Genomic DNA, 14753 nt, shown 5'->3' with positions numbered 1-14753 from the left:
GACAGCTGACATGCGGACAGGCCTAGAAGCGGTGTGCGAATCCTCCAATCCTATGAGCAACTTGTGCTCAGATTACAGCCCACTGAACTATCTGCAATACTCAATGAGAGCAAAATATGCAGAGCCTCTCAGAACATCACTTCCTGACTTGGGTTCATTCCCCGCCTCCTCCTCCTCCCTAACTCAAGCAGGTGCTGTCATTGCCGGCCTGCACAAGGCAAGGCAATCCAACTTCCCTTTAAACGCTCCAGAGCTTAATGTGGACAGCAGCCTTCAAATCAAATTACGGGACAGTTTAATACCACGCGAGTCAGCAAGGGATGCCAAAGAGTCAGTCACTCTTTAACTTAGAAGCCGGGCTGTGCACCACAGAGATCAAGTATGGTGTGAAACGCAATGATAAGACAAGGAGGCGAGAACTTCCTTCCCACTGTGCTGTTAATGCACCTGTCTAGTTGAGGCACCTTGTACAACTCCTCCCAGGCTCCTACAAAGCCCAGAAACCTTTAGAGGAAAACAAATGGGCCCAAATTAGTGACAGTTCAACGTGCTCAACAAATAAGTCTTTGAAGCTGTTAATCCCAGGTCAAGAGCTTTTAGCGCCAAGTAAATGTTAAATAAAAAACACTGAACAGAAAAGCCTTTAAGTCGTTGCCTTCGAGACGGGAGAGGCTTAAACCTCCGGCAAGCAGCAGCCTGCAGAGATGGCCGGGCAGGGCGCTTAATAACTGAATTCCAATCAGTTTAGGATCTGGATTTGGGTCTCCTCAGGTCCTGCTGAGATCCAGCTGGCAGTCGGTGGGATCTGTCCTGATTTCCCTGCTCTCTGCGCTGCAATGGCTGCAGGCCAAGAACCCTGGCCAGCGCGCACAGCTTCGGCCCAGAATTTGCCTCCCTGGCGTGCAGCCTGTCTACTTCGGTGACCATGAAACCCCTTGAAGAAGTTAAGGGCTCACGTGGAGACATCCTAGTAAGGCTTGCATCAGACCCAAGCTGGGAAATAACAAACCCATCTTGCCTTGTCCCTCTCCAAAATCCAGCAAGGCTTTAGTGTTCTTGTTGGACATCTCATCCGGTTGCAGACATTTCTCACAAAATGTGTGCCCTCTGGGCTGCCTTGGATCCATGCTCTGTCCTTGCACATTCCATGCAAGGCTCAGCTTTCTTTTGGCACCCTTTGAATTACTTGCGGCAGAAGTAGAGGTAGTCCTCAACTTACAATAGTTCACTTAGTGACTGTTCAAAGTAACACCACTGACGTATGACCATTTTTCACACTTCTCACTTAGCAACAGAAATTTTGGGCTCAACTGTGGTCATAAGTCGAGGACTACCTGTACAATGACAAGCAAAGCATTATACTGAGGGCCAAGCTTCCCAGGCCGACTTCATAGCACTGCACCTGCACTTCTGTTGCTTGGACGGTGCCTCCCCCAAAGCCAATGGCTGATGCTCTGCTGAAAAGGCAGGAGGGTGGCAAAAGCCCTTTCGGCCTCCTAAGCAACGTTCTCAAGTTCCTCACATCCAGGGCGACAGCAGGTCGACTACCCAACATTTGAGGCGTCGCTTTGCAAATGTCTGAGAGCAGCTGCTGTGAAGCCGCTGGCACACAGGCCTCCCCTCTGGAAAAGCAGTGCAGGAAGAAGCACTCCTTGGATGGGTTTCACGAAGGGACTTCTGATCACAGGTGGAAAGGGTCAGAACAGAGTTGGAAGGGACCTTCTAGTCCAGCCCCCTGCTCATGGAGGAGACCCTATACCAAGGGTGTCAAACTCGCAACGTCACGTGACGTGTTGCGACTTTTCCCCCCATTGCCGGCAATGGGGTGGGCACGGTTTCAGCATGAGGCATCCAGCCCGCAGGCTGGCAGTTTGACACCCCTGCCCTATACCATTCCAGATAAGCAGCTGGTTGCCGAGTCCCTTATGTGCGGTCACGAGACCGTAGGGGAGAGTGCAGCCATGCAAGGTTGAGAAGCCCTTCCATAGCGGCTTCTTAATCTTGCACCGTGTGTGATGCATGTGGCCAAGTGCAATCTCACTGCTTTGAACAGAACCGAACAGAGTAACAAATTGGAAGGGACCTTGGAGATCTTCTAGTCCAACCTCCTGCTCAGGCAGGAGAACCTATACCATTCCAGACAAATGACTGCCAGTCTCTTCTTAAAATCCTCCAGTGTTGAAGCACCCACAACTTCTGAAGGGATGCCACCGGTTGGCTCTCCTCATTGTTAGGAAATTTCTCCTTAATTCCAGGTTGCTTCACTCTTTGGTCAGTTTTCAACCATTGTTTCTTGTCCTGCCTTCTGGTGCTTTGGCAAATAAGTTGACCCCTTCTTCTCTGTGGCAAGCCCCCAAATACTGGAATACTGCGATCACGTCATCCCCTGAGTTTGATTAGGAGCCTCTAAAGGAAGAGAACTCTCAATCAGTCTTGAAGTCTGTATTTCACTCAGTCCCATGTCAGCATTCTGAACTTCTGGTTGGCATGAAGCCTCCACCTGATGGCACCAGATGGCACAGGATACATTCCCTGGCTTCACTCTGAGCGATATACATGATTTTCTTTCAAGATTCAACCGATTTCTCCAAAATAAAAACTTGGATGAAACAAATTATGTTCAACAGAAAGTCATCGATACAGTAAGAAAAAAAATACCGTAATTTCTTTAAGACACACCTGGGAAATGGATGTTTAATCGAGATTTGTACATTAAAAGAAAAGATACAATTTAATTACTACTGCTATTTAAGGCCAACAAGAAGAGGAACTGAAGAAAATAAATTCTTTGAAATTTCTTCTCTTTTGAAGAGGATGCTTACTGTTTTGGAGACCAACGTTAGACCAAGTAGATAGCTCAAGACAAATAATATTCGAGCTTCTTTATACATTCTACTGTCCTCATTTAAAAGTTAGCAAAGAGAGAGTGAGACAGAAATCAGAATAAGGTAAGATAAATACAGGTAGTCCTCGACTTACCACAGTTCATTTAGTGACAGTTCAAAGTTACAGCATCACTGAATAAAGTTACTTATGACCATTTTTCACACTTACAACCGTTGAGCATCCCCATGATCACATGATCAAAATTCAGACAGTTGGCAATTGACTCATATTTATGATGGTTGCAGGGACAAGGTTGACTCAGCCTTCCATCCTTCCGAGGTAGGTAAAATGAGGACCCAGATTGTTGGGGGCAATTAAGCTGACTTTGTAATAATGCCGCTTGGGGGTGTGTGTGTGAAAGCCCTAATAATCAGGCATATACATAGAATGAAGGCTACTGCTAAGCTTGTAAGCCGCCCTGAGTCTTCGGAGAAGGGCGGGATATAAATGGAATTAAAATAAATAAATAAATGTAATCACTTTATGAACTTCTGACAAGTTAAGTCAATGAGTAAACCAAATTCACTTAATAACTGCGTAACTAACTTAACAGCTGCCATAATTCATTTAACAACTATGGCAAGAAAGGTCATAAAATGGGGCAAAACTCACTTAACAAATGTCTCACTTAGCAATATAAATTTTGGACTTAATAGCGGTTATAAGTCAAAGACTACCTGCATAGAACGGGAAAGGTAAGAAACATACATCATGTGGTTTTAAGTGCTTTAATAAATAAATCAGTTATCTGTGTCTGTACAGAACACTAAGTCACGAATTATGGTGTAGAAGCCATACTGCTGTCCAAATTCAAACAATATTCAAGCCAAACCAAGGAGCCACATGACGTATTGCAATGTGGAGCCCACAATTCCCGTTCTCTGAAGCATCTCAAACATGTGTGCCAGAGTAGGAAGAGAATGGGTCTGCTTGGCAGAAAAGAAGGCTCAAGCAAGATCGCCCCCACAATCGAAACACATATTGCCAATTACGCACCAAGGGGGACCTGCCCTCTTGAGGCTCCAGAACCAGAAAGGTTCGCTAGGTTAGCCACGGACCTCAGGCTCACGTCCCCCAAACTCTGCTAGTGAGGCGTCAAAGATGACTGTCCCAGGAACCCCTCTTCAGTCGGCCATCTACGTGGAGCAGAGGCTATAGGGGATCCCTTTTCAACCTATCAATTCCTGAAGGCAAACAAGAACAACCTGTCCTTGAGCACATTATTTCTATAGCATTTCCCAGCATTATGATGCGTTACAGAGATGGAAGCAGTTTCCATCTGATTAGAGGGTTAGGGTAAAATTACCTAAGTTTCATGCTATAGTGGATAAAGAACCTTTTGGGCTACCCTGACTTCACTTTGAGGGCCTCACGTTTTTCCAGACACACACCCAATGTGGCAGAAGAGCTGGGCGTTTTATTATTCCCTTTTATTTATTTATTGTACAGGTGAATTGGGGGAGCTGCTGCCTTTCTCACAGAAATTCTATTTGTGTGCCTTATTTACAACATCCTTTTTCATCTCTCTCTCTGTGTCCATCCCTCCGTCCCCTCCCTTTTCTCTCAACATTCACCCATGGGTGGGGGTCTCCTCCAAATACAGGATGGCATCAAGGTTTATCAGGATGCTCCAGGCCTGAAAGGAAACTTCTCTTGATTTTTTTGGGGGGTGGGGTTGGGGAGTCCGAGTCCAAAATCTTAATCACAAATTTCTATGCCATTCTGTTATTTTCATGTATGTGTTATATATCAAACAGATCCTCCTTACTTGGCAATTGGAGAAAAACTAGAGAAATAATCAAGAAGACAAAAGTGAAGAGCTGACCCCAAGTTTTAGTTTAAACCGAAGTATCTTCATACATTTACTTACTGCCATATATGCATTCGTCCCGACGTATGTCTTTGCTATGGAATTCACCAGCTATCAGACAAAATAACTTGTTAGGGCCACATAAAGCACAAATAAAGTAGGTAATTATTCCTCATTTAACACTAATCATCCTATGTATAAATCAGAAAAAATATGTAAAATGGGGAGTGGACAAATTTGCCAGCAAAGGCATTAAAATCCATCCTCCTGGGTTTCCTTCAAATGAGAGTCCTCTTTTAAAATATCCCTAATATTTCAATTTACAAGAGAGAACAAAGGTGCCTCTAAAATTTGAAGGAGGAGGCTTGGAGTATTTACTTTCCTACCAAGCAGCTGGATCCGTCTATTGGAAATGGGGTGTGTGTGAAATCCAGCACATTCAAACAGTTCTCCTCCTCCTCCTCCTCCTCCTCCTCCTTCTACTGTCAGCTGGGCCCAAGATGTGAATAAAGCCACCTTGATTATCAGGCTGGAATGAACACTAAATATGCTGAGGGACAACAGATTCTGACAACGTATAATGCAGCCGTGACCTCCTCTTTGGTCCTCATGTTTGGCTGGGAGGAAAAGCGGCTACAATTCAATTCAACATTGCAGCGAGCGTGAGGGTCAGTTTCATGCAAGGTTCTCAGGGGAAGCCCCAAATGGAAATTAATTAAAATTTGTGCTGCACATTGTTAAAGCCCACCACCATTGTTGCTCCCAATATTAATTTTTACTATGGGCCAGTCGGTCTCCCCAGACGCCCCTCTCGTTCTGCCCTTCCTTTTGTTTGGTCCAAGCGCTTTCAGAGCCAAGCTGCATATCAATGAAGTTGCCTATTTGTAAGTAGTAATTACAATATCAGCAGTTTTTACTGTCATTAAACAATGAACAATCATATTCTGATGAAGAAAAGTCGCCAGGAGATTAAAAAGGAGGAATTATACGTTTCCAGCAGAGGAAACTCATGGAGGGGAGTCAATTTGTCCCCTGGCTAGTTTGGAAAGCAGAATTAAGAGGAGAGGACAATCAAGGAACACAGGAACGTACCTGAGTGCTCACCCCAAAGTCACATAACTTGACCTGGCCTCTTGTGTTCACCAACATATTAGAGGGCTTCACATCTGTGTTGGAAGAAGCAACGAAAGCAGGATAAATCCAGAGAGCATTGATTTAATAGCAAATGCAGCTGATGGCCAGATAAAAGAAAAATGAGTCTGTGCAAAAATGTAATTTAAGAAATTATCTCAGCTTTCACCTGCCACTGGCCTCAGAAAGATAACAGGAGGGAGGGAGGGGGGAAGCACATTCAGTCTTGCAACCTTCTCTTGCTATACAGTTATCATAAAAATAATATTAGCTTGTGTGGTTGCCTTGTTTGGCCTACTATGGAGGACTGATATAAGGTCAAGAGGGGACAAGAGTGGGCCATTGAGAAGCTGAGGGTAAGTAGGGCTTTGCAGGCAGGAAGGACATCAACTCACCCAGAATAAGAATCTCCAAAAGAAGCCCAGAAGGTGACAGTGACAATGTGTGGCTATAAGAGTTAAGCAATGTGGAGGCATATTGAAAGGCACTCTTTTAATTACCAGAGAAGAAAGCAGAACTTGTGTGAATAGATCTGGAGATGATGATCTGGTCCAGCCAAAGCTGCAAAGACGTCTGAACTGAAGGAAGAGTCCTTGCTTTACAAGGAGAACACCCAGTTGAAATGAGGAATCTGAGAGGCATAAACCTTTTAGAGCTCGAACTGGTCAATGTGGAAATGAAACTTACCAAGTTGGATGTCTTAGGAATAAATGGACTGGAATGGGCCATTTAAAGTCACATGACTACAAGATATACTATGCAGGACACGAGTCCATAAAAAGGAACAAAGCGGCGATGAAAATGAAAAAGGGCATCAGCAAATATGTCTTCATCTATAATCCAATAAACATCAAGAACATATTTCCCCGAATTAGTGGTTATGAAGAAAACATCAATGTTATTCAAATCTCTGCATCTACAAAATGAAGGAAGGCACGGAGCAATTCTGTGGCAAATTAGAAGAGGTGTTACATGCAACATCAGAAAGGGAGACTATTCTACTAATGGGTAATTGGAATGCATCAACTGGAGAAATGAAGAACCCTACAATTACAGGGAGAAATCAATGTAGTAAATACAATTACGTGGAAAATGGGTTAATAATTTTGCAAAAAAGAATTCTTTATTGCTTCGAACACATTTCAAATACCATAAAAAGAGATGCCATAGCTGGATATGACCAGAAGAATGACGTCAGAGTGGAACATATGACGGAACAGGAAACTTAAGTGCAAGCCAGTCGCCTGAAACTTTATCAAGAGAGATTGTGGAACAGACCTTGACTTTTTGGTGTGACAAAAAGTTTCTGTTGCTAAGAGAGGAATACGTGAGTTTTGCCCCATTTTACGACTTTTGCCACAGTTGTTAAGTGAATTATTGCAATTGTGTTAGTAACACTGTTGTTAAGTGAATCTGGTTTCCCCATTGACTTTGCTTGTCAGAAGGTCACAAAAGCTGATCTCATGACCCCGGGACACGGCGACTGTCGTAAACAGGAGTCAGTTGCCAAGTGTATGAATTTTGATCACTTGACCATGGGGATACTGCAACGGTTATAAGTGTCATAAGTCACTTTATTCATTGCCGATGTAATTCTGAACGATCACTAAATGAACTGTTGTAAGAGGACTGCCTATATAACAATTAACTTGAAAAATTCAAGAGACTAAATATGTCAGTGAAGTGTGATTTGAATGGGACTAATGAAAGGGACAGCTCAATCTGCCTTGTTTACGAAGAGGAAGCTGAGGAGACAGAATATCAGTGGATGAGGGGAAAATTTTCCGAACATCTAAAAGACAAGGAGACCCAAAGAGCTTTCAGAATAATCCAGGGGAAAACAGAGGATGAGAAGGTGGAAATGAAGTATGTATAATCACTTAACTTAGCTTTCTAACATCTAGGAAGAGAAGATCAGTAAAGATGTCACAATCAAGATTTCTTAAATGTCAAACAAAAATTTACAGATAAGGTGTGAATATTAGGGATGCCATATTGAGCTCTTGGAGGAAATGTGGAATATAAATCTAACAAATGAGTAAAATAAGCTTTATGAAGGAAGAACAATGAAATAAATGTAACATTGGTGCTTTTTCCTTGCCATTATATGAACTGTCAACAAGATGCAAGCCCTCAATTACAAAAACATACCCACTGCTTTATTTAGAAAACATAATCTATTCTCCTCAAAATCATCTTTAAAAACCAGACTCTCTTCATCTTGTATGTGCAACAAGGGGCAATGGTTCAGGTTTCATCCTGAACCATTTCAAGCATGAAACTTTGCAACCATCCTATCTTGAGCAGTATTTGGAACTGAAGTGTTTTGAACTAAAAAGCAGTGGCATTTCCCTAAGGTTTTGCATTTTAAACAATTCAAAATGAAATTTTTTGCACACCTCACCAGCGCAGCCCTGAATTCCAGAGTAGGAGATGCCTGTGCAATACAGTCACCAGTGAGAAATGCAAATTACCAAGAGCTCATAATAAGTGGCAACACAAAGCTTTTTTCCTTTCTCCAGTGGTGCCAAGACTGCCGCCCCGGACTCAGCTTTTTCTAGAGAGATTGGCTGAAATGCAAGCCACATGTGATCCCTTGTACAAGCTAGATGGTTCTCTCTTTTCTTGGCAAAATGTTCTACACTGAAGGTTTTTCACAAAAATCTACATGTTTTACCAGCTGGTGGAAGAAGTATGGATTCTCTATGAAAAATCAATCCTTAGCAAAAAAAATAAAATAAAAAAATCTGTTCACTGAGACACTAGACCAGGGGTGGGGAACCTTGGCTCTTTTACGACTTATGGACTTCAATACCCAGAATTCCTGAACCAGCCATGGTGACTCAGGAATTCTGGGAGTGGAAGTCCACAAGTCATAAAAGAGCCAAGGTTCCCTACTCCTGCACTAGGCCATTTGACCAAGCATAGGAAGCAACTGGGGACTCTGATGAAAGATCAACCCCAGGAAAGAGATTTAGCAAGATAAGGAAACAAAGAGAAAAAGGTCTGTAGCAGAAAAGCTCCAGGAAGATGCCAGGCGACAAAAGTAACCTCACCTATTATTATTTAATGGGCTAATATTGAATATTCCAAATACACGAGAAAGTGAAAGCTCATAAAAGTACCATCTTGAAACCTTACTTTGTTTTTGAACCTCAACCCAGTCTATATGCAAACCGATCTTGACAGATCTTCACTGAGTCAAAGAAAGGAGGTGAAGAAGCGCCGGCTGTAAGGGAGGGGGTGGGGCTCCTCTCGGGTTCAAGGCCGCTGAGCCAGCGTGATGTCCGAAGACATTTCCCTGCTCATGGGGCCAGCATGTCACGGAGTGCTGTTCAAGACTCAAAGACTGTGTGGTCTTAAATTCCATCACAAGCCGGTTAATTTTAAGATCGCGAAATTCCTTTCCTGAAATTGGTCTGAATTGTGACATTCGACTGAAACATAAAAGAACAAATATGCAACTCACCTCTATGTAAAATTTTTAAGCTCCATAAATAAGTAAGGCCTTTAACAACCTACAAATCAGGAAAAAAAAGAAATAGGTCAATATATAGCATAATATGGAGATGCATATTTTCATTTTGTGGAGCTAGGACTGAAATCTAGTGATGCAAAAATTACAAATAAAAATGAGTTGGCTGGGTCAGGCCTCAACAGAGAATAAATCTGCTTTGCCCTTTGAGGACCTTTCCCATTCTTACCCCCCTTGGTGTAGGTAAGTCTTTCTAGGCTCTTGGCTACAGTTTGGAAGACGGGAAGAGAAAACTTCTTCCATGGAATTTTTTTCACCATAGGATTTTCTCTTCCCTTCTTCAAACTTTTTGACTTGTCCATGAAGTTCAACATGAGTCGAGCTTTAGCCAAATAAGTATTTTTGTTTTTCCCTCTTGGAATCTAGAAACCACCACTTATATCTTGCAATAAACTAAGGTATGAGAATAAATTTTCATTTAATAAAAAAATGGCCACCACCTATAGATCTTACGATGGAAAGCACCTAGTCTTATATTTTCAGAGTTTGCAAATATTTCATTATTAGAGACAGAGACATAGAATGTTATTGGGGGAATAACACAACATGCCACATAACAAAGAGGTAACTAAGTGCCTTTGTTTTTTACTGCATAATAGCAACATCAGCTCACATAGCAGATGGAAAGTGTTTTCTTTTTATTACAAAGAGCGACACAATTTGCATGGATTTTAATGATGCATTTTTAACATTAAATGTAAGAATGCTATCAAGGGAGAGAACAAAACCCCCACATGTAGGAGTGCACAGACTGCTTTAGAGGTTGGGTGTATCTGTTGAATGAATGGCTAAAAAAAGTGTCCTATTAACCAAAAAACAGAATGGTTTTCATTTCTGTGTTTAAGGCTGTTTTATAAATACAGGTCCAAAGATCTCCCACAGCCTCTTATGCATCGATCAGACATCTCACTATTTATTTACACATTTTCCAATCTGGGGCACACACACAAAGTGTTAAGCATTCAGTTGTTAAAGAGATGCCAGCAGAGAACAGCTTTTCTTTCACTAGATGCTCCAGAAGAACTCTGTAAGGTAGGTTAGATAACAATGACTTGACAGAGCCTTGACACAAGCAGTTGTTGCACCTGCCATCAATCACTCATTTTCTTGATAGTTTAAGGACACCTCTGGGGGGAGGGGAGGGGAAGGAAGAACCTATAATCAACATTAGCACTTCAAATACAGTGCAAGATGCGTCTACATCAAGAACTGAAAGGAAAATAAATGGGTAAAATGGCAAGTAAAATCCAAACCAACGTGAACCTAGGCAAGATACTCATGGGAGATGCTTGGAGATGGCCCTTCTCTGCTGTCTTTCCTTGCTGTAGCAAATACACAAAGAAAGAAATCCAACGGAAGGCAAATCAAGACTTTTACTTATATTTTTGTGGTAGGGTGGCTGCAGTAGAGTAGAATAGAATAGGTTTATTGGCCAAGTGTGATTAGACACACGAGTGTAGATGCATAATCACAAAGTAATAATAATCATAATATCAAAGTAATAATAATCACAATAACGATACCAATAAGAGAAGGTAGTAGAACAGATGAGAAGGATAATAGCAATACAATTCTACTACATGAGTAAATATACTTAGACATAAGACAGCACTGTGGGAATTAAATGTTCAGCAGTGTCATGGCAAGGAGGGAAAAACTATCTTTGTATCTAGTAGTTTTGGCATGCAATGCCCTCCAGCAGCATCCAGAGGGGAGAAGTTGCAATAGATTATGTCCAGGATGTGAGGGGTCTGAAGATAGTTTCTTAGCCCTCTTTCTGACCAGTGCAGTATACAGGTCCTCAGTGGAAAGCAGGCTGGTTGCAATTGTTTTTTTCTGCAGTCCTAACTATCTGATGGGAGTCTGTACCTGCCCTGTTTGATAGCTGTACCAAACCAGACAGTTATAGAAGTACAGGGAGTGCAGAATTATTAGGCAAATGAGTATTTTGACCACATCATCCTCTTTATGCATGTTGTCTTACTCCAAGCTGTATAGGCTCGAAAGCCTACTACCAATTAAGCATATTAGGTGATGTGCATCTCTGTAATGAGAAGGGGTGTGGTCTAATGACATCAACACCCTGTATCAGGTGTGCATAATTATTAGGCAACTTCCTTTCCTTTGGCAAAATGGGTCAAAAGAAGGACTTGACAGGCTCAGAAAAGTCAAAAATAGTGAGATATCTTGCAGAGGGATGCAGCACTCTTAAAATTGCAAAGCTTCTGAAGCGTGATCATCGAACAATCAAGCGTTTCATTCAAAATAGTCAACAGGGTCGCAAGAAGCGTGTGGAGAAACCAAGGCGCAAAATAACTGCCCATGAACTGAGAAAAGTCAAGCGTGCAGCTGCCAAGATGCCACTTGCCACCAGTTTGGCCATATTTCAGAGCTGCAACATCACTGGAGTGCCCAAAAGCACAAGGTGTGCAATACTCAGAGACATGGCCAAGGTAAGAAAGGCTGAAAGACGACCACCACTGAACAAGACACACAAGCTGAAACGTCAAGACTGGGCCAAGAAATATCTCAAGACTGATTTTTCTAAGGTTTTATGGACTGATGAAATGAGAGTGAGTCTTGATGGGCCAGATGGATGGGCCCGTGGCTGGATTGGTAAAGGGCAGAGAGCTCCAGTCCGACTCAGACACCAGCAAGGTGGAGGTGGAGTACTGGTTTGGGCTGGTATCATCAAAGATGAGCTTGTGGGGCCTTTTCGGGTTGAGGATGGAGTCAAGCTCAACTCCCAGTCCTACTGCCAGTTTCTGGAAGACACCTTCTTCAAGCAGTGGTACAGGAAGAAGTCTGCATCCTTCAAGAAAAACATGATTTTCATGCAGGACAATGCTCCATCACACGCGTCCAAGTACTCCACAGCGTGGCTGGCAAGAAAGGGTATAAAAGAAGGAAATCTAATGACATGGCCTCCTTGTTCACCTGATCTGAACCCCATTGAGAACCTGTGGTCCATCATCAAATGTGAGATTTACAAGGAGGGAAAACAGTACACCTCTCTGAACAGTGTCTGGGAGGCTGTGGTTGCTGCTGCACGCAATGTTTATTTTTTATTTATTTTATTTTAATTCCATTTATATCCTGCCCTTCTCCGAAGACTCAGGGCGGCTTACAAGCTTAGCAGTAGCCTTCATTCTATGTATATGCCTGCTTATTAGGGCTTTCACACACACACCCCCAAGCGGCATTATTACAAAGTCAGCTTAATTGCCCCCAACAATCTGGGTCCTCATTTTACCTACCTCGGAAGGATGGAAGGCTGAGTCAACCTTGAGCCTGGTGGGACCCGAACCTGCACTAATTGCAGGCAGCTGGTGTTACTTAAGGAGGCATTAGCCCACTGCTCCACCAAGACTCTATAATGTTGATGGTGAACAGATCAAAACACTGACAGAATCCATGGATGGCAGGCTTTTGAGTGTCCTTGCAAAGAAAGGTGGCTATATTGGTCACTGATTTGTTTTTGTTATGTTTTTGAATGTCAGAAATGTATATTTGTGAATGTTGAGATGTTATATTGGTTTCACTGGTAAAAATAAATAATTGAAATGGGTATATATTTGTTTTTTGTTAAGTTGCCTAATAATTATGCATAGTAATAGTCACCTGCACACACAGATATCCCCCTAAAATAGCTATAACTAAAAACAAACTAAAAACTACTTCCAAAAATATTCAGCTTTGATATTAATGAGTTTTTTGGGTTCATTGAGAACATGGTTGTTGTTCAATAATAAAATTAATCCTCAAAAATACAACTTGCCTAATAATTCTGCACTCCCTGTACAGATGACAGACTCTAAAGCAAGTACAAATGAAGTACTCAAAAGCAATTGACAAGATTCAGAGACTAAAATAAACCTAAAGTAAATATAGTTTAGAATTCCTGGATTTTCTTAGCATTCTCTTCCCCGGTCTATTTGCCAAAATCTCTCACCAGTATGCTGTTTACAGATGGGGGTGGGTGGGAGGAGAGGATTAAATTGTCCCATTCAGCCTCTGTCTCAAAAATAAATAACTGGTTGGTGTTTCTATCTTAGAGTCAGACAGTTCTGGCTATTTCATATGCCCTTATTCTGAGTTCATGTTTTAAAATTTAGATGTGTGAGAACAATCCCTTTAAAGTCAATTTATCAAAGAGCAAGCCAATTCATTGCACAGCCTTCAGCACACTAGGAATTCTTTCCCCGTAAAACATTTAGAAGACGCCACCTGAAATTCTATCTTGTCAGGGTGAGCACGATCCCAAGAAGTAGAAAGTCTTTTTAGTCAAATGAAAGTTACAGGCGTAATTATTTAGTAAGTTGCAAATTATTCCAACAGGAAAATGAAACACTTTTCAGCTGGCTGAAACAAGCCACATGAAAATCCCCAGGCTCTCCCACACCACAAGAAACCACATTGGGCTCAAAAGTAAACCCATTTGGAACTGTTCCAGAGGGAGCACATCTGATGAAAAGATGGTCTTTGCGCATGCATCTGAAGTACAGAGGAGGAAGCCGAGCTGTGAATTACAATGAAAGTAGCCTAAATAGCTGTCTGCGTTAGATTAAAGGCTTTCAGTTGTCAGCTTGATGTATAATGAGTGTGGAAAACAGGAATTTAATTAAGTAGTACATTATAGAATAACTCTGATATGCTTTAAACCACTTAAATTATCAAAGCCTGCCTCTGATTTAGCCACCGTGCAGCCATCCCCCTCTCTCAATGGTCAACTGGGTGTTCATCTTGCTGGCCTTTGTTCGGCTTTCAAAGATTATGACATGCTGGCTCCAATTTGGTCAATTCCGCTTAAGAACACCCTGCGGTGTGTGGAAAGGCGGATGAGGCATTATCGGGGAACTCTGCTCCCTTTTCACAGCCATGTTTACCCAGAAATACAAAGAGTATTGTGGCATCCTGAAGATGATTATGGTGTATGCTTCTCTGAATTCAAATACTTTCATTATATGCTTTTATTCAAGTGAACCTTAATCCATGCTGTAATTAATTGGTTCACTTTCCAAGCATTATAAGACTCTAATTTTCCCCATTTTTCTTGTTTTCCCCACCCCAATTGCTTCTACTGCACCTACACACATTGTTTTGCAACTCTGTGATTGTGATTAAGCAATTCCACATTTATTAAATGTTTCAAGAATGGATATACCCCATACATGGTACTCACAGCTACAGCTATTCTTCCCAAGACGTGTTCTGGAATTTTCCTGTAGACATCTAAAGAGCCTCCTGCAGGAAGAACAAAACATGATCAGCTAAAGTTAAGCTGGTCTTCTCTGAAAATGTCACGGAGATCAGGGGTCTCCAAACTTGGCAATTTTAAGACTTGTGAACCTCGACTCCCAGAAATCCCCAGCCAGCATGACCTAGATGACT

General features: G+C 42.1%; 1 protein-coding gene across 14 annotated transcripts in view; it reads right to left on the bottom strand.

Moving 5' to 3' along the window:
• MAP2K5 (mitogen-activated protein kinase kinase 5) overlaps nucleotides 1-14753 on the bottom strand; it is a 166816-nt gene that overhangs the window by 98044 nt on the left and 54019 nt on the right. For all 14 annotated transcript variants that reach the window (XR_014493556.1, XR_014493557.1, XR_014493558.1 and 11 more), the window contains exons 12-15: nucleotides 14545-14606; nucleotides 9297-9345; nucleotides 5789-5862; nucleotides 4757-4807 (exon numbers count right to left, since the gene is read on the bottom strand). Coding sequence is in view for 8 of the 14 variants with exons in the window: in XM_083371584.1 (XP_083227710.1) it covers nucleotides 4757-4807; nucleotides 5789-5862; nucleotides 9297-9345; nucleotides 14545-14606 (236 nt within the window). In the remaining 6 variants the exon portion in view is untranslated. The remainder of the gene's footprint in view (nucleotides 1-4756; nucleotides 4808-5788; nucleotides 5863-9296; nucleotides 9346-14544; nucleotides 14607-14753) is intronic.

Source organism: Vipera ursinii (genome assembly GCF_947247035.1).
Source record: "Vipera ursinii genome assembly, chromosome: 11".
In the NCBI taxonomy this organism is placed as follows: domain Eukaryota; kingdom Metazoa; phylum Chordata; class Lepidosauria; order Squamata; family Viperidae; genus Vipera; species Vipera ursinii.
This window is presented reverse-complemented; position numbering and strand designations above follow the sequence as displayed.